This window comes from Larimichthys crocea, chromosome XII (assembly GCF_000972845.2).
Source record: "Larimichthys crocea isolate SSNF chromosome XII, L_crocea_2.0, whole genome shotgun sequence".
Taxonomy (NCBI): Eukaryota; Metazoa; Chordata; class Actinopteri; family Sciaenidae; genus Larimichthys; species Larimichthys crocea.
The window spans coordinates 31,013,258-31,037,752 of record NC_040022.1 but is presented as its reverse complement, the minus strand read 5'-3'; the positions used below and the strand labels follow the sequence as shown (position 1 = coordinate 31,037,752).

Genomic DNA, 24,495 nt, shown 5'->3' with positions numbered 1-24,495 from the left:
TGAGTGAACAGTAAACTCACAGAATCACTTTTTAACTCATTTTCATTTGATATTGTCAGTCTGACATGATCAAAAATCAAACACATTAAAGTTCCAGTGTCCGTGTGTCAAACTAAACTCTGGCTCTAGAGAGAAACTTTCATGTTTTTTAAATAGTTTCTCTTTCACGAAAGGAAGGAGAGGGTGAGGTGGTGGGGTTGCAATCAGCGACTACACCGCTAGATGCCACTAAATCCTTCACACTGGACCTTTTTAAAGAGCCGTTTTTACATGTCTGATGTCTGATGTGATAGAAATGTTTGTAGTGTTTGTTTTATCGAGTGTCTAAATGTTGCGTTCCCTTTCTTTGACGTTTATCTGCCTCCTCCTCTGCACGGCATTTACCGCTCTTCATGTTTTCGCAGAGAGATCGGGAGGTCACGTCGATCACTTCGACATCGCGGAGCGGGTGGAGATGGGTCAAATGGCCTCCATGTTCTTCAACAAAGGTAATATTCTTCTGGCCTCGGGGGTTCTGATCTCACTGCCCCATTATTCAATTAACTGCGGACGCCACCGTCGTTAGCCAAGCGTAACATTTACGGTGGAGTCGTGGAGGTTGTGTGGACATTCCTGTCCAATCCTCACATTCGCAGAAAGGAAGTCTCTTTAATTGGATGTAATTATGAGCAGATAAATTGCCTTTGGTTGTAATTACCTGTTTGAGGCTCTTAATCTTTCTGCAGTGCACGTGTGTGGGAGGCGGTACAGCCTGTACCGAACTGAAGCCTCGATCACGTTCACCTTGAACCGCACAGATACAACCTTGCGGCTTTACATCCCTCGAACCCATCAGTAGATTTTCTCATCTCCTCCTCCTCCTCCTCCTCCTCCGCCCTTTTCGTCTGCTCGCATTACGCCGCCCGGCTCTCCTCAACCACATGCGAGTGACTCAACAGTCTGCAGCGTCCCTGTTGTCGCAGGAATAAAGGAACAACAAAAGGTCAGAGCTCTGACAACATCATCCACGCTGACATGCTTTGTGTTTTTCCAGCAGCTCAACACTAGGTGGAGCACTCGACACACAGCGTGCAGCACAGCCAATCCAGCAGGCTCGTGTTCACACCCACACGTGTGAACCCACTCATGCATGCCGTCATGCTGTTAAAGCTGCAGCGCGCTCGCCATCCGTTCAGCCTCTCGTCACTCAGCTCGACTGTCCTGCCTGTTAAAGGTGAAGCCCTGAAGAAATTACCTCTCCCGGCATGAGGCAGACAGTGCGCAGGTGAGGCACGTGGAGGTATCGATCGGTAATAAGGAAATGAGTTTTCTCTCCTCACGCGATGGGAGAGCTGCCCAGTGACTCTAATCAGAAATGAATTAGATAGGCACGAGTCCTGGCACATGCTGAACGAGGACGGAGCTGACCCGTTTGAAGACGTCTAACGGATAAAGCAAGAAATATCTGACAGATATTCAACAACAACTTTTAGTATTTTCAGTTTTTGATGTCCTGTCCTGGACGTGGTCTCTGTGACGTCCCCCACAGGTTTATGAAGAGCCATTGTGAAGCTCAGTGTGTCTTGTCTCCATCTTGGCAGTCCTGCCAATGGGCAAAGACGTTTAGCGTGGGTGGAGCTGAGGCGGACTGAATGTGACCAAGTCATGGCCAAGACCAGAGTGTATCGAGATCAAGTCAAGACCAAGACTGGACCGGATGAAGCCGACTTAGGTCGTCGCTCAGTCAGCGTTTGATTGCAGGATTTACAAACCGCCGTGTGTTTTACAGATGAACTCTTTGCGTTTACGAAAGCATTTCATTTTATTACAGAAGATTTCACTTAGAGGCGTGAAAAAAAAATCACCTCAGTGATATTTTCAGACCGAGCTGTTCATGTAAAAAAAAAAAAAGACAGATAGTTGAGAAACAAATAATGATCAAACCCGAGCTGCCTGTCTCACCTCCTCATGAGTCAGATCATCAGATTCAGAGAGAGACAGCGACGGTTAGTTAGTTAGTATGTTTAATTACACGATTACACTAAGTTTGTTTGGTACAATTTACTTCCGTTGATGAAGTTCAGTCAGGTAATTTTTTATTTGTGTGTTTTCTTCGTCTTGTGTTTGACAAGATGTCAACCTGGAAACCTCTGATGACATTTCACAGAGCAGACAATTAAAAGATTAAATCAAGGTAACAATCAGCTGATTTATTGATAATTAAAATAACTTACGAGTCAGTGTGCGCTCAGGTTTTAATTTGTTAAATCGAACACAGTCAGACCGTCAGGAGCTTTTTATTCTCTCTTCACACCAACCCCAGGAAGAAAACTTAAATTACAAGCGATTATGGGTGTGAGGGGACAGATGTTGACATGTCAGAACCTGTGTTCCCTTTAGGAAGCGGAGCAAACGTCCGGACTGACGGCTCTTTCTTCACGTGTTCGACGAGCTAAATAACGAGAAGGAGTGCGAATGTTTCCGTCACGTTACAGGATGGTTAAAACGGTTTTAACACCACTTCCACGCTCTTCACAGATAATAAACCGCAGGCGTGATTGCACACTGTCTTTTTTATCCTGCACCTTTGCAGCCAATTAAAATGCATCTCTCCTGCTGTTGAAGAGGCACTCTTGGAGGGCATTGACTTCCTCCTGGGCTGAAATTGACGTGGCAGCAGCAGCAGCAGCGCTGAGGCGGTCTTGGAATAAGGCCATGGGTATCCTGTCAGCCTGACCTGCAGCCACTGATGGGAATGTTGATGGGGGCTGGTTTATCTGTGGAAAGGTGCTGCTATAACCTTCACATTGATGATTTGAAAGTTGATTAGAAGACGACTTTGGCTAAAGTCACAAAGACAGAGCATTGTCCTTGCATCAGCATCTTGTCTCAGCTTCTCTTACCTCTGTGCTGTGATGTGGTCTTTAACATGGCGGCTGTGCAAACAGGACGATTGTTTCTCCAGCGTGAGCCTTCGTCCTTCGTCCCCCGTGACATACGGAAAGGACCGTGGCGGCGAATACTAATCGACTCCGCTGTAACCTGGGCGTCTGTCTGTAATGAGAGCCAAACATGGGCACATCCATTTTTAATACTTCTATGACTTTTACTTAAATGTCATACTTGAGCATCGACAGCGCCGGCGAAAGGAAAAGAGCCTGAGCCACCGGGAAGATGAATGGACGTGCTCGCTTCAGCTCGCAGCCCGATCGTTCTCCATAAGACTCCGCTGCAATAGTTTCCTGTGTCAGCTCGTGAACAGATGCACTTTAACTCTAGGCAGTATGTTAAAATGACCGACTGTGATCAACCCGATGGATCGATACTACAAGTTAAACCAAGCTCGCTCTGTGAAAGCTTGATTTGTTCCACCACCACCACCGGCGCTCTGAGATCATAGTCCGGGCAACCGGGTTAACAAACTGAGCTAACGGCGTCTGTCTTTCAGCCTTTTATTTCACCAAGCTCTCACCAACCGATAAAAGTCAGTCTCAGATTTACTCTTGTCCGACGGCTTCTTGCTCGCTCACTCTCTCAATGGGCATTTTTCCATTTTAGTGTGTTGTACAGATCGATTGATCGACACATGGATCAATAATTAAAATAATTAATAGTTGCAACTTTAATCTGCATCTGTCAACTGTTGATTCATTGTAAGCGGCAACCTCCGAGGTTGTGAAGTGAAGACTGAAGTCCACCTGAGGCTGGCTCCAGAAGTGAGTCAGTCTCCATAAGTCCCCATGTCCAAATGTCCAACTTCACAGCAGAAATAAACATGTTTACAGCCTGGTACAAAAAACAGTTTTGGTCTCTGTAGCTAATTTCCCCGTTCATGACAACTGTACTGAGGGTGAATTTATATACAACTCACCTGTTCACATTATATTAAGGATTAAAGTTATGCAGGATTAGGAGCGTGGACGCTTTGACTGAGCTTCACATGTTTTTAGAGACATTTCGTTAACCGTGTTTTTGCCTCCTGGAAGTTGAGGACAGAACAATTAACGAGGCGAAATTAAAAGTTTTATTTCCGAGGCTTTCAGTGTGACGGCGGCACGTTCTGATGACTCATTTGTGACCATGAAACTCCCTTTACAACGGAGGTCAAAGCAGACTTTTTATAACAGGATATAAACTTTTCCTATAATGTAACATACAGTATTAAATCCCTTCTGTTAAACCTGCGTATGGTAATAAAAGCATGTAACTAAATAGGGCCCGCTTGCTGCTCACAGAGAGGTTGTCAGGCCTGCCGGTCAGTCAGAAGCAAAGTGATGATGGATAGTGATGCGTCTCACATCTACATGAAAGACTGGGCTCCTACATGAAGACCCATTTTGCAGCATTCTGTCCTGTGGCTCTGAGTAATTTAAAATATTAGTTACAGTGCCCGTGAAGGCCTGCATCCCTGTGGTCATGCAGGGCTCTCGCCTTGCTATCGCTTACTGACAGCGGCAGCAGAGTACACACCGTCCTGTTTCTGCTATCTGCCACTAGGACACTAATGTGCTTCGTCCAACGGTGTGCCACGGGGGACATTATGCAGCGTTTCTTCAGCTGACACTGTGAGAAATAAGACTCGGAAAGGGAATTCATTTTTCTTCTTCTTCCTCCTTAACCTCTCAGCTCGTGTAGGGAGAAGGAAGCAACATAAAACTAGATGTACCCTGTAAAAGGAAGTTATTTATTGCCAGAAAAAATAAAAGAAATAAAGAAACCTCAGTGACCTTTACGTAATACCCAAAAAACAAGAAAACAAGACCAATCGGGAACCACACACCTAGCTCAGCTCTAACATGCCATCTGTGACGACATCCACCTGTCAATCAAAGCGTCCACGCTCTTAATCCTGCATAACTTTAAGCCTTAATATAATGTGAACAGGTGAGTTGTATATAAATTCACCCTCAGTACAGTTGTCATGAACGGGGAAATTAGCTACAGAGACCAAAACTGTTTTTTGTACCAGGCTGTAAACATGTTTATTTCTGCTGTGAAGTTGGACATTTGGACATGGGGACTTATGGAGACTGACTCACTTCTTCTGGAGTCTTGTTGCTGTATAGGTTTGTGGTTGTGCAAACTTGAACTACTTTACATACTGTATAATATTTACAGTAAACGTGTGTAATACATTTGAACTCACTGGTTTCCAAAGAAAAGAACAAAGGTGACAAAATGGCAGCTGGTGATGCTCCTGTGTTTGTAGTCCTCGTCTCTGACAGCTCACCTTTTACAGACAGTCGAGGATTTCATCACTGAAGATGAAGAAGATGAAATGATTGCCTTTATTAGTGGTTGTTGGGCTGATGATTGTCACTGACTGGAGGATTTACCTTTATTTCACCTTCAGATCAGCCGTGTTTTAGAAAAGTCTTCTGGTTTCTTTTGGACTCATTTCCAGGTGAAACTTTAACATGAACTATTTTCTTCACAGCGATCAAAGTGTATGAACTCTACAGATCATTTACAAGCTCCTCTTCCTGGAATGACTCAGCTCTTGATAAGCCCTCCCTCTTCTTCCTGCTCTCAAACACAGCCAGCTCCTCTCTGCTCATGTTTCCTTGTTCCCTCCCCCTCAGATCTACAGTTTGAAGATGGGTGGAACCAACATGTGCTGACGTGTCAGCTGACAGGCCGCATGTTGTTGAGATCAGAGCTCAAACTAGTTTCATTTCTGAGGAAGTCAAACTCAGACAGTCGTCGACGCGGAGAGGAGAAATGGCGCAGCAAGGAAATAAACTGGACCGGGAAACCTTCTCTTGTCCGATCTGTCTGGATCTACTGAAGGATCCGGTGACTATTCCCTGTGGACACAGCTACTGCATGAACTGTATTCAAAACTTCTGGGATGGAGAGGATGAGAAGAGAATCCACAGCTGCCCTCAGTGTAGGCAGACCTTCACACCGAGGCCTGTCCTGAAGAAAAACACCATGTTAGCAGCTTTAGTGGAGGAACTGAAGAAGACTGGACTCCAAGCTGCTCCTGCTGATCACTGCTATGCTGGACCTGAAGATGTGGCCTGTGATGTCTGCACTGGGAGAAAACTGAAAGCTCTGAAGTCCTGTCTGGTCTGTCTGGCCTCTTACTGTGAGAAACACCTCCAGCCTCATCATGATGTAGCTCCATTAAAGAAACACAAGCTGGTGGAGCCCTCCAAGAAGCTCCAGGAGAACATCTGCTCTCGTCATGATGAGGTGATGAAGATGTTCTGCCGTACTGATCAGCAGTGTATCTGTTATCTCTGCTCTGTGGATGAACATAAAGGCCACGACACAGTCTCAGCTGCAGCAGAAAGGACTGAGAGGCAGAGAGAGCTCGAGGTGAGTCGACTAAACATCCAGCAGAGAATCCAGGACAGAGAGAAAGATGTGAAGGAGCTCCAACAGGAGGTGGAGGCTATCAATGGCTCTGCTGATAAAGCAGTGGAGGACAGTGAGAAGATCTTCACTGAGCTGATCCGTCTCATGGAGAAAAGAAGGTCTGATGTGAAGCAGCAGGTCAGATCCCAGCAGGAAACTGAAGTGAGTCGAGTCAAAGATCTTCAGGAGAAGCTGGAGCAGGAGATCACTGAGCTGAAGAGGAAAGACGCTGAGCTGGAGAAGCTCTCACACACAGAGGACCACAACCAGTTTCTACACAACTACCCCTCACTGTCACGACTCAGCCAATCTACAGACTCATCCAGCATCAATATCCGTCCTCTGAGGGACTTTGAGGATGTGACAGCTGCTGTGTCAGAGCTCAGAGATAAACTACAGGACGTTCTGAGGGACCAACGGACAAACATCTCACTGACAGACACTGAAGTCCATGTTTCACTGTCAGGACCAGAACCAGAGCCCAAGACCAGAGCTGAGTTCTTAAAATATTCACGTGAACTCACACTGGATCCAAACACAGCACACACACAGATGTTATTATCTGAGGGGAACAGAAAAGTGACATTAATGAAACAACCTCAGTCTTATTCTAGTCACCCAGACAGATTCACTGGCTGGTCTCAGGTCCTGAGTAGAGAGAGACTGACTGGACGTTGTTACTGGGAGGTGGAGAGGAGAGGAGATGGAGTTTATGTAGCAGTCACATACAAGAATATCAGCAGAGCAGGGAGATCACATGAATGTGTATTTGGATTCAATGACAAATCTTGGATGTTAGATTGTTTCACAAACAGTTATAACTTTTATTACAACAAAGTCCAAACTCCCGTCTCAGGTCCTCGGTCCTCCAGAGTTGGAGTGTACCTGGATCACAGTGCAGGTATTCTGTCCTTCTACAGCGTCTCTGAAACCATGACTCTCCTCCACAGAGTCCAGACCACGTTCACTCAGCCTCTCTATGCTGGACTTTATGTTTATCCTGGATCCTCTGCTGAGTTGTGTGAAGTCAAATAGACAGAAGTCATTGAAGGGTTAAATTCTGTGTTTCATGTCTTCAGCTTGTTTTGTTTCCATCATTGTTGCTGACAGCTGATTGTTGTGGCATTTCTTCACCTGTCAATCAAACACTGTGGGCGGTACTTTGCCCTCTTCTCATTGGTGGTTGTGTAAATGTTTGAGTTTCTTTAGGTGGCGCTCCTTCCTGTGTCTGTTTAGCCATGGAGGCTATCACTGCTCATGATGACTTTAGTTTGTATGATCAGAATCAATAAGGAGATGATTCATTCTTTTCTTGTACATATGTGAGATTCAATGAAGAAACAACATTTAGTTTGTGTCTCAGTCAATAAAGAGGATTTATTACACAGACTGCAAGTCTTCATGTTTTCATTGAACATGTCTCTAAATGAACTCCCTGCATTCACCCTGTTTATTTCACTGAGCTGCTTTCTCGTGGTTAAAGTGACAAATAAAGTTGAGTTTGAACTGAAGGTGACTGACAGTGAAGAAGAAGAACAGACAGATGGATCACCACAGACTGTAGAAAACATGGATGCAGTCGTGACAAAGTGCCGTTGTGAAGCTCCGTGTGGTCGCTCTGGTCGTCTCCGTCTGGGCGGTCCTGCCTCCGCCGCCTCCCGACTAATCTAAAAATGGTTATAGAGGCGGAGCTGAATGAAGCCTGGTTGATCAAACAAGCCACCTGTGACCACACCCACCTGTCAATCAAAGCGTCCACGCTCTTAATCCTGCATAACTTTAAGCCTTAATATAATGTGAACAGGTGAGTTGTATATAAATTCACCCTCAGTACAGTTGTCATGAACGGGGAAATTAGCTACAGAGACCAAAACTGTTTTTTGTACCAGGCTGTAAACATGTTTATTTCTGCTGTGAAGTTGGACATTTGGACATGGGGACTTATGGAGACTGACTCACTTCTGGAGCCAGCCTCAAGTGGACGTTAGAGGAACTGCAGTTTTTGGCACTTCCACATTGTTTTCACCTCACAGCCACAGAGGTTGCCTCTTGGTTGCAGCTCTTAATGAGTCTAGATCAGTTAATTCTGTAATCTTGGTGTCTCCATCTTTTCGCTGAATGCTTGTTTATCGGCTGCCTCGTGTTTTTAACTTCACGGCTTAATTGGGCCATTTGATCGGCACCCTCAGCCTTTAATTCATAAAAGAATCAGCGTAAAGCTGCAAATCTGTCACTTTTTATTCCTTTTAATGGACTCCATGCTCTAATTTCCTTGTCAGTAATGAATTAGCAGAGTGGTCCAGTTGGACGTTTGAACCTCCTCCTCCACCCCTTGGAGAATTCAAGAGCATGATGGATGTGCGGCGCTCTGTGATGATCTGTCTGCCAGTGAACGCTCTCCATCTTGTCTTGGCAAATGCAGCCGGGTCGGCCTGCCAGTCGGGTGAATGAAAAGGAAAGGGCAGATGGATAAGAGCTCGCCGCTGTTCAAAGGCTGACGAGGAAAATTTCCTTCGTGGTGTGGTGTGGTGTGATTGTTTTTTTAATTAATGCTATTAATATTTTGCATTGGTCCAATAAAAGATGTGCCAGAAAATTGAGTTCGACACGCATCCATCAGTGTTTGGACGGCGGATGAAGATGAAAAATGTGTTTACTCGTCGCCTCGTGTTGACAAACTTGGCACACGTCTCCTGAGTCTTAATCTGTTTTTAATTTCTTGTCTTTCAGTCGGCGTCAATATGTTCTACATCTGCATCATCGTTTATCTGTACGGAGACCTGGCCATCTACGCGGCGGCTGTCCCTATATCGCTGATGGAAGTTGCCTGGTAAGACCAACTTTTATTGTGACGTATAAATCATATATAGATCGATTTTTATGGATGTTCTTCGTGAAGAACATTTGGAACATTTGCTACTTTCCGTTTTTGGCACCTGTCTTCATCTCGCCGGCTCCTCTGCCCCGACGCTTTGGTCCTATCGTCACCTGCTGAACTCCAGATTAAGACAATAAAGCTCTGCTGACAGAGGCCCCTTCAGGCCCGCTCACCTCTTACCGGTGCTGCTGGCGGCGTCTGACTCGCGTTGACCCGCTTCCAGACACATTTTTATTACAAGTCCGTCGGCCAGACTGCGTGAGAATGAGGCGTTTCATATAGTGTGCCCTTCAGATCCACGGCCACAGAAAGCCTCTCTGTAGGTGTTGTTGTTTCAGTGAGATGATTTCAGGATGGTGACAGTTTAAAGCTTCCGACTGATGTTTTTTAAAAAGATTCAGGCAGTTTCTAAAAGTTTTAAAGGAAGCTTAATATATGATCTTCAATAAACTGAAAGTACTCAAGTGACTTTAATGTTTAACTTCAACTAGGATAAATTTGTCTTTCAACCACAGGAAAACAAAAGGCTGAATCTCTTCTTTGTCTTTCAGCAGATGTTTTGATGTTAGGACACGGTGTAATACAACCACAGGTCTGATTCTTTAAACTCTGTCTCCTTTTTCTTCTTTTAATTGTTGTTGTGACAAAGCGGCGCTCTCTTATCCTGCCCCGAGGCGAAGCACGCTGATGCTGTCTTATCATATTAAATTCTCCTCCACTGTGATCCAATCCTCGCTCACCTTCCAGCAATAATACATGTGAGACGGGAAAAGCAGTTTGCTTTGCCTGCAGACTTCCGAGCGGCAGAACCGGATGATTTCACTCGAGCTCGGTCTGTCACGCAACAAAGAGGTTGTTTGTGATTTTAAGAGATGAACACATCGGTCAGTCGATTCATTCGATGTAAACTTGAATAGATTAGTGCTGACGGTCTGCAGTGTGTTGGGGTCACACATTAAACTCTGTCTGTTTGTGTTTTGTCCTGTGCAGTGGAAACCACTCCTGCAGCGCCGGAAGTGTCACGTACAACGACACCGACCCGTGCTGGGGTTCCGTCACGAGGAAAGACGCGTACCGGGTGTTTCTGGTAAGTGTTGACGCCTCGTAAAAGACGACCAGTTTTCTGAATGTCTGAATATACACACGACTCTGTATGCTGTCCGTCAATGGCTGTCTCACTTTACTTGTAACTGGCTCGCTATAAAAGACTGCCGTTCAGTTTTAGCTTCAATGAGTCGGGGACATTAATCGTGCCGGTGGTGGAGAGGAAACTTTATGGATGTCACATCAATATGAGAAGTTTTGAGGACTCTGTCAATCAAAGCGTCCCCGCTCTTAATCCTGCATAACTTTAAGCCTTAATATAATGTGATCAGGTGAGTTGTATATAAATTCACCCTCAGTACAGTTGTCATGAACGGGGAAATTAGCTACAGAGACCAAAACTGTTTTTTGTACCAGGCTGTAAACATGTTTATTTCTGCTGTGAAGTTGGACATTTGGACATGGGGACTTATGGAGACTGACTCACTTCTGGAGACAAAGTTGATGAGTGTTGTTGTTGAACACTGTGAGTGCAGCTTGTTTTCACCAGAGATTTATCGTCTCTGAAACGTATTCCCCAGTGATGAAGTACACTTTTGGCTCAAACGATCAAACTTGTCCCCGTCCATCACGTACAAACTCTCTGTCCTGTGTGAGCGAAGTGTAATGTTCAGCTCTGACAACATTTTCCTGTCCTCTGAATCTCTCCGTCACTTAAACTGGACGTCGCTCCACCACCTCTGCAGCCCACAAGAAGTGAGCGTCTGTCCTTGAAGTCTTAAGTGAGCCAAACTGTGATTTCCACTCGAGCTTTAACTTTGCACGGCGACAGTGATAGATGTGCTGATCTCCTCCTGTATAATTTCTCAGCCTCCCTCCTCTCTGTTCTCTCTCTCGCTCTCTGTTTCATCACTCATATTTTAATACAATGACCGGACACCAAATAATTTGCCAATAAATGAACTCTTCCCCTCTTTATCTCCTCTGGGATGAGCCTCTTACTGTATGTAAGCAAATTGAAATAATGCTGATTTGTAATCTCCGGTCGATTTGTTCACACTTGCAGTTTTGCCGACTCATTTCCCAGTTTGATAATGACTGCTCAGGGAAATAGATGTAACACTGAATATTTTTTACCAGCGACAAGTAGAGATGCACTGACCTGACTTTGTTCTCCAGCTCGAAACGTTAAAGCAACATTATGTTAGCGCCCCCAGTTTCAGAGTTTGATCCCGCTGTGGTAAATACGGACAGCTGTGGTACAAACACTAACAACATGAGCTAACAGCAGCTACAGCTGTCAGCAGTTTACTTCACTGTCCATCATAAACTCTGTAAATCACAGAGAGTTGAGGCGGAGCAGCCGGAGGACATCAGAGGGAAAACCAGAAAACATTTCCTCCATAAAATATGATCCAGTTTCACCAGAATCAGTGAAATAGTTGCTGCTGTGTGACTTAGTGCCGTAAAGCGTTACGTACTGATTGTAAACATTCATCTGGACTAATTCTGCTCATCTCATAATGCTGATTTCAGTTACTTGGTCTCAGTTTTGCATTGCCGTGGCGTCTGTTTGTATTCAGTCTTCAGTGGCGATGATTTAATGATTTGATGATTTAAATGCTGAGAAACACCTTCAGCTGATCGTTGATCCATCATGAGTCTTTCATATTTGTATCCTGGAATTCCTTTTTCTTTCCTGTCCTGGTCGACCTTTTTCTTTAATAAATCAAACATCACGGAGGTGCGATGAAACATTCAGCAGGTCCTGTTAGGACACCGTACAGTCGGTGGACTGTCTCTTCACTCTGTATCTGAGCCTTCACAGGGTCAGAGGCTCTGGCCTAAAGACACTACCCAGACTGTGAATGATGAGTCTAAATAATTGACTGTTTCTCATCAGCTGTGCTATCAAACCCAGCTCCACCCAGCATCCACCTGGGCTCCTTTTGTATTCTCAATGTTACATTGTGAGCTGAGCTGGAAGGACAAAGTGCCCTTCTTCTTCCACTGTTTGTGTAACGGACCATTTTCACTCAGGTCTTCCAGAGGTGCAAAGTTTCACAGGGGTCAGTCAGTGAAGCCATGCTCAAAATTGCTACCTGGGACTCAAAAAGAAGAGAGTCTGAGGCAGAGTGTTTCTTCCAAACAGCAAACCATCCGTGACTTAATCAAGAACTGGCAGAGGGGCATGAAGCAATTTATCCAACAATGATGTATCTCAAACCTATTTGAGTTTTTTTTATCAGGTTAAAAACAAAGAAACGAGCCAAACAATGAAAATCATCTCATCCTGGGTCGTCAAATACAGAAGCTACCCGTGCACAAAGTAACCTTTAGCGCCTGTATAAGATACATTATTTCAACATGTGGTTAATGTTGTCAAACACAGTTTGGTTGACTTCGTAAAAACATCTTGATTTGAGTTAAAAAGTATCTTACGTGATGAAATGGTCGAGCCTAGATGGTAACCCTAGATCACTGTAGTGCTTAACTAATGGAAGAGCTGCTTCAGAATATTTGGCACATGAGGAGAAAATCAAGGCTTAATTTATTGTTTAGTAAGAGTGATGAACTGTTTGGAAATTGGGAAACTGGTAAACCTAGAAAGGGATGAAGCCAGAAGTTAGTGATTTTTTGTTTGGTTAGATTTAGGCAACAAAATGACTCAGTTGGGGTTAGAAAAGAAACATCATGGGTTGGGTTAAAATAAGTCATTGTTGACTTTTTGTTTCACACCAAGAAGACCAAGGGCAAACTTCTCCATCTGCAGAAAGAATGAGTACAGATCTGATGTATGAAGTCAATACTGAAGTCTTGTGAGCTTCCCTCGAAATCTTGGGTTACCATTTGACTATGACCGCAGACTTGCAACCATGTTGCCATTGCTGCTGCAACGCCACATATATAATGTTGAGTAACTTACAACTTTAAATAAGCCGACATTGACTCACCATGTTTTGATCCATCTGTCCAACCAAACCAACCTCTTTATGCAGGTTTTACAATGTCACTTGATGCAGATGGGTTACATTAGAGGAGATGTCTTTTTTACAGACGGATGACCAACTGTTGATATTTGACGCTCCTGGAATGAGAACTGGTTGATATTTTCAATAGTTAAAAAAAACATCTACTGGAAACATAATATACAAAAACCTCAACCATCTTCATACTTAACTTAGTTGACCTTAACACTTCCCGACTTTAACGGTGCAATGCAGAATGTTCTCAACTAAATTAAACTCTCAAATGCCCAATTTGGAAATCTAAAATGCCACCCTGTTAAATCTCTGTTTGAATAACTATAACTTCAATATTTAATTGAAGATACGTTTTTTACATTATAAGTTAACTTTTTTACGTCAAACAATAACTTTTTTTGAGTTACTGGTTATCACTGCCTCGCATGCCAACAGTTCGATGTTTTTCTCATTTCTTCCCCGTGTCATGGTTCAGTTTTTCTTCTCCTCAGCACCGAGTCTGACTTCTCAAATCTGTTTGTTCACCTCCTGTTATTTAATTTCTGTCTATGCAGCAGGGATTATTGGACATCGGCCTGCAGCGGTGTTGTCTTTTTGCCAGAGTGTGATAAGGGAGCTGCTTGGTGGTGTCCAGGGGAATCATTGGGAGTGATGCTGGAGACATTACTGCAGCCGTAACATTTTTAGAGTTTAGAGAATGACGGGAGATTAAAGAGCAGCCTGATTATGGTGTTGCTCTAAAAGAGCTTTAATCCCTGCGTGGGAGTTTGGTGCAGAGAGAGGCAAAGAGACAGTAAGAGAGGTCGATGTCAGAGGGATTTAGACAGAAGGAAGTTGTATTGATGGACGTAATCCTGCAGGATAAATTGTCGCCTGACTCTTCTACTACAACTAGACTTCATCTTGACCTGTATCTGCTGGCCTTATCAGCCCAGATTTCCACTTTCAGGGTGAATTTTATGTCTGTTAACTAATCCCTAAAACAAGCCTTGTGTTTGTGGACAAACACAAGCTTTCCTTCATTAGCTAAACAACTAAAACTCGGCATGAATGCCTTCTTTGTCCCACATGCGTGATATCAACTGCAGCAAAAAGAAGGCAAGAGGCCTCCAAAGGGAACGGACATCAAGGTCACTGAAATAACTCTTGGAATAAATCTTTATTAGTCAGCTAATTAATCAATCAGCTCTTGTATTGGGGAAAGTGTCAGGGTGGGTCATTTCTGAACTCTTAGGGGGCAGGCAACAACTTCAAATTAACTTTATTTCAATACACGAGACAGTGCGTGGCTTAATAGAAACACACTATAATTGAAACATCTGCATGAAGATAAGCAGTGAACAATGCAGCGTAAGCATAAACTGCGTTTGAGCTCATATGCTGCATTGATTTTCCATCACTCGCCACATACTGGGAGAACAATAAATCAGCCATTTAAATTGTACGGGCTGTCCAGCAGGGGTGGAGTGTACCAACCACTGCTTGACTAGCCACTGTGACAAAGCCCCTGCAGTGAAATACAAAAAGAAAACTTAGCGGGGGGACAATCAAGGACACACAAGTTTAATTGAGGTCTCGGGAATCTCTGCTGGAGCCGAACAAAAACCCAGAAAGACCCCACTGTTGCACGGGAGCTTAATCTTTTCAGTCAGAGCAAAGTGTAAAGGGGCCCAGATCAACACCGAGAGCTCTGTTATGCAATGGCTTCCATCATCTCCCTTTTCACACTCCCAAAGCCAACAAATATTGTAGATATGATGGGAAGAAAAGCCCTAAGTCGTCCACTCGGGGCGGCAAACATGAGAATCAATCAGCAGTGGAGCAAATCACGGTCAATTGATCTTCTTAAGAGCTTTCTGAAGCTACGGTGAGGAAAATGGCTGTTGGGACAAGTCTAGGGACGATAGTGCTGATGTGTGAAGTCAATACTGATTAAACCAAAGATGTGACCTGATGAAATATCAAGCAGGCTGCTTGGGACCTTATTATCAGGAGTAATTAGTCTGTCTCTTTGTGAATTCTGCTCTTTATAACTATGACAACGGCGGCTATAATGAGAGTTTGGGGTGCGTTACATCATTCTGTGGCGACCTGACGGATCGCCGTGAAGACCGTGCAGAGTTCAACTACTTTAAACTCTGTGGAAAACACACATATAAGCCCAGTTTCCCCCATAGGCTGAGTGTCAATATCGAGACTGACACTCAGTCGATGTGACTGACACATGATGAAGAAAGACGCTTGAGGTGTGGAGCTAAAAAAAAAAAAGAAAACGCACTAAATTCAAACATGCCCTCTGAGCGTTAGAGAGACAAACACGGGTCAGGCGATCTGTGGATAAACAACACAAGAAACTTTCAGCAACAGGTTGAAAATGAACCAAACCACGTCGCCTCCTCATTTCATTAGTCTGTCAGCTGTGGTGTTGGTGAAGGTCTAGTCATCTGTACAGGGACAGCTGTTCTCAAACCTAAAAATAACCCACAATCTGTTGTCCACTGCGAACAAAGCACCCCAATCGCTGAAGAGTGGCCATCTGCTGGAAATCTGCCGAAAATGTTGAATAGATTCACACGTTAAAATCCCAAGAACCTCGAGTCAGGGCAGAAGAAACACAGATGGATAAAGTCAAAGACAAGAAAGTCAGAAAAATGCATGTTCAAATGCTTTTAAAGACGAGATGATTAGTGTTGATATCTTACAGTCTTATATCTACAGATCCACCGTAGTTTCTCCTACGCGCTTGTTGAAGTGACCCGAGTCGTGTTCGAGTTGGTTGCGAGTAAGTAATATTAGCTGGCTGCTATGTCTTGCTTGATGTTTCTTTGTTGTATATTGTTGAACCCAACAGAAAGTTAGAACCAGGCAGCAAAGTGAACCCAAATTTGAATCCAGAATCTCATATATATAAGATAAGATAAGATAATACTTTATTGATCCCACAACGGGGAAATTCACTTGTTAACAGCAGCGAAAAAATAGAAACCAAGGAGGGAAAACACAAGTGTACATATTTACAAAAAGTACTAAAGTAGAATGTGCAGATTTAAGAATGTGCAGATTTGCAAAACAAGTACTAAGGTAGAACATAAGCGAAACAAAACAAAACAAACAAGAACAAAAAAATAGCAATGGGACATGAACAGGAAACATATATTTTTCCTCTTACAAAAACTACCGTATTTTCACGACCATAAGGCGCACCGTACGAAAAGGCGCAGTCTACACACACATATGGCGCACCGCCTTACAACAACACACACACAAGCATACAATAAAAATAGAGCGGGAGCAAAACTGAGTTTGATTGTGCTTTATTTAAGTCTTTATTACAAAGTACTAACATTTTTTAAGCACAATACCACAGCACACATTACCGGTAATCTTCATTAATCAAACCCAGCGAAGTCCTCATCCTCCGTTTCTGAGTTAAACAGCTGCGCTAAATCAAATATACCAGTTCCACTTTCTTCGCTGTCAGAGTCACTTTCCATGCGGCCCCTCGGAAATGATGCCGGCTTTTGCGAAAGCTCGAACAACAGTGCCAGTAGACACGTTACTCCACGCATCTACAATCCATCCGCAAACTGTGGCGTAACTTGCCCGGCGCTGCCTGCCACTCTTTGTGAAACTGTGATCTCCATCGGTCATCCATCGCTCCCACGCCGCTCGCAGCCTTACTTTGAGCGGCCGGTTCACACCGATGTCCAGCGGTTGGAGTTCCTTTGTCAGACCTCCCGGAATAACAGCAAGTGCAGCGTTCATTTGTTTCACTTCTTTTTTCACATCGGCTGTGAAATGGGCACGTTGTTCTCAACACAGGTTTAACAACACACATAGGGCGCACTGCACTATAGGGCGCGCCGCACATTTTGAAAAAAATATAAGACGTTTATATGCGCCTTATGGTCGTGAAAATACGGTAATTCTTTTGATCAAAACGCGGCCTTAAAATCGAGAATTAAACTTTATTTGAAGCCTGTCAGCGTGTAGACATTTCTGCTTTAAGTCCTGCAGTGATCTGTTTTGTCTTGTCTGAATATTTTCATAGTCCATCAATGCAAAGGAAAAATATGTGAGAACAACTACGGCAAATAACAAGTCGCTCTATAAAATCATTTGTCACATCGTCAGACTATTTTTCCTTCCCTGCCTGACTTGTTGGAAAAAGAACGATGACTAAAACTGTCAAAATAAGATCCAAGTTGTATTTTGTATGAAACTGAAATTTTGAGGGTCTAAGGACAGAGGGTGCGTTGAGCCGCATTTTGTAATAACGGTGCATTTTGTAATAAATGTCCAAAATGTAATAACTTTTTCATTTAATTTTGCTGCATTTTGTAATAAGTTATTACATTTTGACAAGATTATTACAAAATGCACTTGCAACTTTTTTATTTTCTAGGAAATGTAATAACATGGTGCATTATGTAATAACAATTCTAAAGCATAGTTTATTTGTTTGTTAATTGTATTTTATTTTACTTTAAAGTATTTGTAAAAGCTAGGCCTATTATTAGTATCGCTGTATTAGCCTAGTAGCAGTACTTAGCAATTACTATCAGTACACTATTCAAAGGTTGCATTAACAGAGAATATTATGTAAATTGCAGATTTTTTGCATTTGGTAATAATCTTGTCAAAATGTAATAACTTATTACATAATGCGGCAAAATTTATTACAAAATGCGGCAGTTTATTACAAAATGCGGCTTTATTACAAAATGAAATGAAAAAGTTATTACATTTTGGACGTTTATTACAAAATGCACCGTTATTACAAAATGCGGCTCAACAGGGTGTCACTCCCTGTACAGATTGTAAAGCCCTCTGAGGCAAATGTACTTTGGGCTATACAAATAAAATTGATTTGATTTGGGAGAACCGGTCTGTCTTCATCGATAAGTCTCTTAATAACGTCACAGAAAGTACCAACATCAGAACAGCTGATCTGAGTACAGGTACCAGCCTCTGTTGCCATCCTACAGATCTACACACGGCTGAAGTACTTGTGTTTGATGTGTACAGTAAGCAGGTATATACTGTAGACTGCGACTTTCCCAGTCACGGCCGGAGCTGTGGGGAGATGACAGTGCAGATGGTTTAATAGAGATTATCGCAGCGGGAAGAAGTGTTTGAGCTGCGATCCGCACGGGGGGGGAGTCCACTCCGCACAACAGCAGGACGCTGTATCAGAGCGGCAGATCAGGATGGGGAGGAGAAGCATGATGCTGCTGGCACTGGGATGACTGGTGATGAGGGAGCAGTCGTCAAGGAGACACGGAGGTCAGGGAACAATAACTGATGGGCCCTGAGGATTTTTTTTTCAGATTTAGCAAGATAATAAACTGAATGATTCATTGATTCATTATATGTATGAGATAACATGAACATGCACCGTGCTTTTATCAAACAGTAACACCCTTTTTCACACTAAAGTCTCATCAGATATTGCTTCGGCGTATTCAAGGGCATCGTCTGAGTGAGTCGTTCCCAGGAAAAATTACATTTTACATGTTTACAGTCGAGCGAGAAAACCCTCAAACTGCTGCAGTAATTATGGTTCGTTAGGAGCAAAGGAGGAAATAGTTTGATTTTGTAGAGCTGCAAAAGACGGTCAACAAAATGTTGGACTTTGACATCAGAGATCACTGATGGTCGATCGTTTTGAGTCATTTTCTTGAAGAAAAAATGTTCAAATTCTCTGATTTCAGTTACTTAAATGTGACTATTTTCCGGTTTATTTCGTCCTCTGTGACAGTAAACTGAATCTCTTCATTTAAGGCCTTTGGGAAACGGTGATCAAAATGTTTCACCATTAAAAACCAGCAGAAAATGGTCTAACCCTGAACATGGGCGTTTACCGGATAGAGAGGGTAAATGAGGGAAAGGAAGGATCTGTGATTTTTGTGTCCTAACCAAACCATCAAGATTTCGTTCGTCTTAAATCGATAGTCAGCTGCCCAAATGAACTGTAATGAAACTTCTGTCCGGATACCGATATCTGGGCCAGGACTTTCTCTGCAGTCTGATGAGCATCTTGATGTGTGAGAAAACACCTTTCTGCTAATCTCTATAACCAGATATCTGCATATGAATGCATCTAATCGTTGTCAGATGATGTCTGATGGGTTCAGAGTTTGGATTTCGGCCAATGCCTTGTGCCTTTTTTTGGTTTCTTCCGCATGTACGGTTGCAACCAAAGCCCACTCAAACGTAATTGATCGATACAACTGAGAATACAAACGGAAATCAGAAGGCTTCCAGTGCCAAAATCTGCAGATTCTGCATTCATACGCAGATTTCTCCTGTTCATACTGGCTGTTGATGTCGTTTCCAAATTTACAATCCAATGCGTAAGTTATCGGGAACAATATCCACAGTCGTACAGCCATAAAAAATATATTTAAAAGTTTATCTGAGGTTTATACGATTTAATTTTCTGATTTGGAAAGCTGAAGCCGACAAGCATTTCTGTTATTTTGTCCACCACATTTAAATCAATGGGCTAAACGACAGACACAGCTCTCTGTGTAGTTGTTGGTTGTGAACACCTCTTCTCCGAGGCTAAGATGAGTTAATCTACCTTATTTGTGTCTTTGCTGCTTTAACAAGGTCCTTCCAATGTGACGTTTTTCTTCCATTTTCCTGATGGCGGGGAGCGCGGACACAGATTTAAATGCCGAATGCGACGAGTGTGAATCTGGTTATCTGAAGGACGTTTCAGAGTGATGCAATGGTCTTACCCGCTGAAGGCAAATTAACCACGAAACGTACAGCAGCTCACGGCCACGTTTAAAATGCAGACAGGGGAACAGTAGCCGTCCACATTGAGACCCGGTGTAACGTCTAGCTCGTTTCATGCTGGGCTGCATGTTTTTATGCACCCCAGGTGTGTTTCTGAATTGATTGGGTAGTTCGGTCACGGTGCGCTGTAGTCGCTCCTTAGGGAACAGGTGGTTAAGTGCTGTCCGCTGACCCGCTGAGCCCTTCCTTTTCAATTACGTCTCCACGTGTTGTATATTCACAAACGTCCTCTTTGTTGACTTATTCTTTCACGAGGTCTGTCATCAGTTTAATTTGGGAGGAAAGTGTCCTTTACCATAACACAGCTCCCTCCTCCTTCACCCTCCTCCTTCACCCTTCTCTGTCTCCTTTTCCCAATACTTGAGGATGATGATGGGCGGAGTAAAATAACCATCATCCTATTAAACCACAGGCAAATTATCGTTTCTCATTTCCTCCCCAGAGATGTCCCGAGCCTGTCATAAATCTTCACCATGCGCTGTTGCTCGTTATTTTTACCTAGGTAGGTGTGTGATGGTTTCTTTTTCGAGGAGCAGAACTGCACATTAGGAGTTTTAATTAGGTGAATGTCTCGGAAACAGCAGCTTGTTCAATGTCATAAAGTGTGCAGCAAATGGATGTTTACTCTGACAAGTGAGTGTCCTTTCTTTTCAGGAGGAGTGAATGGCTGTGAATACACGTTTTTCAGCAACAGGTTTGAAAGTGTAGCCACATTTTTCAGCAAAGTTTTGGGACTAGTTATATTAACTGCCGTATCTATGACGCAGAGTATTGTCATTAAAAGTCCTCTGGTTTATGGTATAAGGCTATAAACCCATTGTACAAACTACATTCAACAAACTATGAATGGATTTACTCCCATATTTCAGGAGTTAAAGTGAAAAATCTAATCACAATGCCACAGATGTCCGGATGACATGACACGGATAGCGCCCAGTGATCGAGTTGTGAGCTCAGTCTGTGGACAGTTGAGGTAGTAGTCCTATTAGCAGTTGTGTCAAGAGATAAAGCTTTCTGTCCAATAACAAGACTGCCAGTCAATGGGGCTGGCAAAGTGTTGGACTTCACAGGAGCCATAGTGAGATACCTAGCTCATGTTATGAGAGAAATTGCGTTACTTCCGTAACTAAAGTTTTGAGCCTGCAATCAGCATCCTGACTCAAGTCCACCAGAGCTGTTTCCCCTGAACTGAGTGTTTATTTCGGTATCATCAGCCGTCTTACAACCACACTGCTCGTGTAACCATGCTGGCCCCGGACCTCCACCTCTGCCGTCTGCAAAGTCGTCTTAGATCAACCACCCCGACATCTGACAACAGTCTGTTTGTAAAAACCAAAACATTTCTACACAAACTGTCAGAAACCGTCTGAGGGAAGCTCAGTGAGTGCACGTCGTCCTCACCGGGGTTTTGACCTGATCGTAACTGTCTTGAGTGGGCAAAAGCTCACATTTGATGACCCTCTGTACCAACGTTGTGTGGGCGAGCTGTTTGCTAATGTCAAGGTTGAGAACTGAATTCCCCGTGGTGGTGGTGGGGTTATAGTATGAGCTGGCAAAAGCTGCTGACAACAGACACATGTGCATTTTAATGAACAACAATGTGAATGAACAGCCGTCATTGCCTTGTCTTGTAGCAGGATAATGCATGGCCCCAAGACGGAAACGTCTGTAAACAATTCCTTGAAGGTGAAAACATCTGCATGGCCTGCATACTCCCCAGACATGCCACCCATTGAACATGTTTGGATCAACGTTGCACATTCATTGAAGTGGAGTCCACCGCCAACAACCTCATCAACTCTGTGCATGAGAAAGATGGTGGTCAACTGACCATCCATCCGTCCGTCCATCCATTTCCTTTTGCTTATCCAGTGTTGGCATAGCTCAACTCCTCCTGGGGGTTCCCAAGGCACATATATAGTCCCTCGAGTGAGTTCTGGGTTCGACCCGGGATCTCCTGCGTGTTGGACGTACCCAGAACATCTCCAAAGGATAGCGTCCAGGAAGATCTTTGAACCAGCCCAGGTTTTTTGGGACTGGTTTCCTTGGATGTTCGTAGGACAGAGGTTACAAGGTGTAAACGTTTTTCTAACTTTGTTTTCCTGAATTATCTTTTCCTAATTTTCATTCTGTGTAAACAAGATCCTTGTTGTGACCTTGTTGCTGGAAGGTGAGAGTGCTCTGTTCAAAGACTTTGTGTTATTATTAAAATCATTGAAGGGGAACGTCCTAATCACCTGCTAAAACACACTGCCGATGACCAGCATGTGATTAACTTTGATACACAAACAGTCCAGTCATTAATTCTGCTTGCAGTGAACAAATTGGTTGGATTTTGTAACACACAGCAGTGAAATGAAGGCGTCCGTGCTCGGTTCTTTGGTCGTACAGTCCACAGTTGAATGTCACATAGTTAATTTGAGTCCATAGTGGCCTCAGCACCTGCCAGCCTTTGTTTTAACCTCAGCTTCAGTTAGTGATGAAATATACTGACCTGCACTTGCTCTCAGGAAACACAGTGATACATTCTCCTTGCATCTCCGCCCTCGCTTTATCCCTCCTCCTCCTCCTCCTCCTTTTGTCTGACTCGTCTTCCTTCCGCTCATTAGAGTCCTATCTTTAATCGTGTGGAGACGTGGCGCTCTCCAGGGCCACATATCTAATTAACAGTATGGGCTACTGTGTTGGATGTTGTTTTTGTTTCCGCCAAGTGCAAATGAGCTGAAAGGTGCTTTGAGGGTTCGTCTATAGATGTTCTTGTGTCAGTTTTAAAATCTGGTCACGTAGATATTTTTATATTTCTGTACTATAGACGTTTTTTCTCATATTGTGAGACTGTTTTTATTTACAAGGTAGATTTAAAGGAATAGTAGCAGACAGGAGGGCCAGCATGCTTCAGTTTCATGTCCGGTGCTGACCAATACATACAACCCCACTTCAAATGACTCCAACTACCCTTTTAAAGCAAGCTGCACTGTTGGTGTTGAAACCACACTTCCAGAAAAACATGAATAAATGGCAACAACATGCATAAATTTGACACTGATCTTAATAACAATCATAGTAACGTGATCATTGAACTTCAGATGCCACACTTTGCAGCTCTTAACAAGTCCAGGTGTGATCAATGGCGACACGCGGTGCCGTGCTGGATACAAAGTACTCAGCAGCTGTATTACTGCCAAAGTGAATAATTGTTGAATCCTGAATAAATGAGACAATGTCTCGCCTCCTACTGGCCTCTTTGAGGAGAAACACCAACTGTGATTGAGTGAAGGTGTGACTCCCTCACTGCCTCACTACAATCGAGGCCAAAACCACACTGACGCTGTTTAAACAGACTATTATTATCTGTGTAAACTCACACAGCGGTGCCAGCATCACATGCATCAGCACGGATGAACGACAGCCGTACTTAACGTTCTTGTCAAGGGTCGAAAAAGCTGCGCTTGTTATTGTGGAACAGCTTTTGGACTTCTCGAGTGTCAGTAAGGTTAACAAGACATTAAAAAGACATTTCCTGAGTAGAGGTACTGCAGCAGGAGAGCTCCTCAGGTGCTGATTCATGTAACATAACCATAAAAATGCTATGCCATGTATCCGGTTTCCTATGGTGTTAAATAATGTTATATGCCTGAGGCTGGGTGCTGTTGTTTCTTTTGAATTCTGGTGCTGATACGATACCTGAATTATGATGTTACAATATCTTATAAACCAGCAAATGACCCAACAAATGCTCATGAAAACTTTGCGTTTATGTGTGTGGTATTTATTGATTTGGGGAAACTCCACGAATGTCAGTTGTCGTCTCTGTTGCAGGTCGTTACTAAGGCTCGCACTACTTGCTGAAGTAGTAAACCGAAGGGTTGTACCTCCATGGATGGAAATGGAGATGACGCAAGCAGAAAAATATTTATTTTGAGAGCAAATTGGCTCAAAATATGAAACGTTTTGATTATATATTTTATTTAAAATTGGTAATTGTTCTATAATTGCCATATTACATTGGAGGGTGTGCTTTACAGTCATTATTGGCACTTCAGTGGTGCTTACGGACCGGACCGCATCATTGTCGTGCCAATAATGATGGTGAAGCACACCCTCCAATGTAATACTGCTTTAAAATAGACATACTCAAATGATGGAATTTGTTCAGTGTCAATGAAGTATTGAAGTTTGATCTCTTGATGTGCCACTGCATGATCAATAAAACTTCTATTTACTTTGAAAATCATTGGAGTTGTGGCCTTGCCTTTATATAAAGTGTTTCTGGTGTTATTGTCAGACTTGAACAAAGTAGCTGAAGGACCTCTAGTGAATTGAACGGTCTTCCTCGTGACCTGACAGTCTGTCGACAGCTTGGTTCACTGGTTTCCTGAAGTCTGCTCCAGCTGGGCATTATTTATTCATGTATGTGTGTTGGTTCTATAACTTGATGAC

General features: G+C 43.3%; 2 protein-coding genes and 1 long non-coding RNA gene across 5 annotated transcripts in view; 2 read left to right on the top strand and 1 right to left on the bottom strand.

The window, feature by feature from the left end:
* The window catches only part of tmem104 (transmembrane protein 104), a 59,529-nt gene that overhangs the window by 8,858 nt on the left and 26,176 nt on the right, over positions 1-24,495 (top strand). The window contains exons 6-8 of the mRNA XM_010736457.3: positions 405-488; positions 9,073-9,172; positions 10,211-10,307. Of these exons, the coding sequence (XP_010734759.1) occupies positions 405-488; positions 9,073-9,172; positions 10,211-10,307 (281 nt within the window). The remainder of the gene's footprint in view (positions 1-404; positions 489-9,072; positions 9,173-10,210; positions 10,308-24,495) is intronic.
* On the bottom strand, positions 504-5,607 carry LOC113747109 (uncharacterized). Of its 3 annotated transcripts, none has more exons than XR_003463351.1 (3): positions 5,126-5,607; positions 2,883-3,033; positions 504-2,779 (listed from the first exon to the last, which is right to left on the bottom strand). It is a non-coding gene; the product is annotated as an uncharacterized LOC113747109 (long non-coding RNA). The 3 variants fall into 3 exon arrangements; XR_003463350.1 differs by having other exon boundaries at positions 504-2,756; XR_003463352.1 differs by having other exon boundaries at positions 504-950.
* Positions 5,701-7,494, top strand: LOC113747108 (tripartite motif-containing protein 16-like). The gene has a single exon (XM_027285451.1). It carries the CDS (start codon positions 5,701-5,703, stop codon positions 7,375-7,377), a length of 1,677 nt encoding a protein of 558 aa, XP_027141252.1. The 3' UTR covers positions 7,378-7,494.

Coding starts and splice junctions, on each gene's coding strand:
- LOC113747108 (XM_027285451.1), top strand. CDS start 5,701: ATGGCGCAGCAAGGAAATAAACTGGACCGGGAAACCTTCTCTTGTCCG.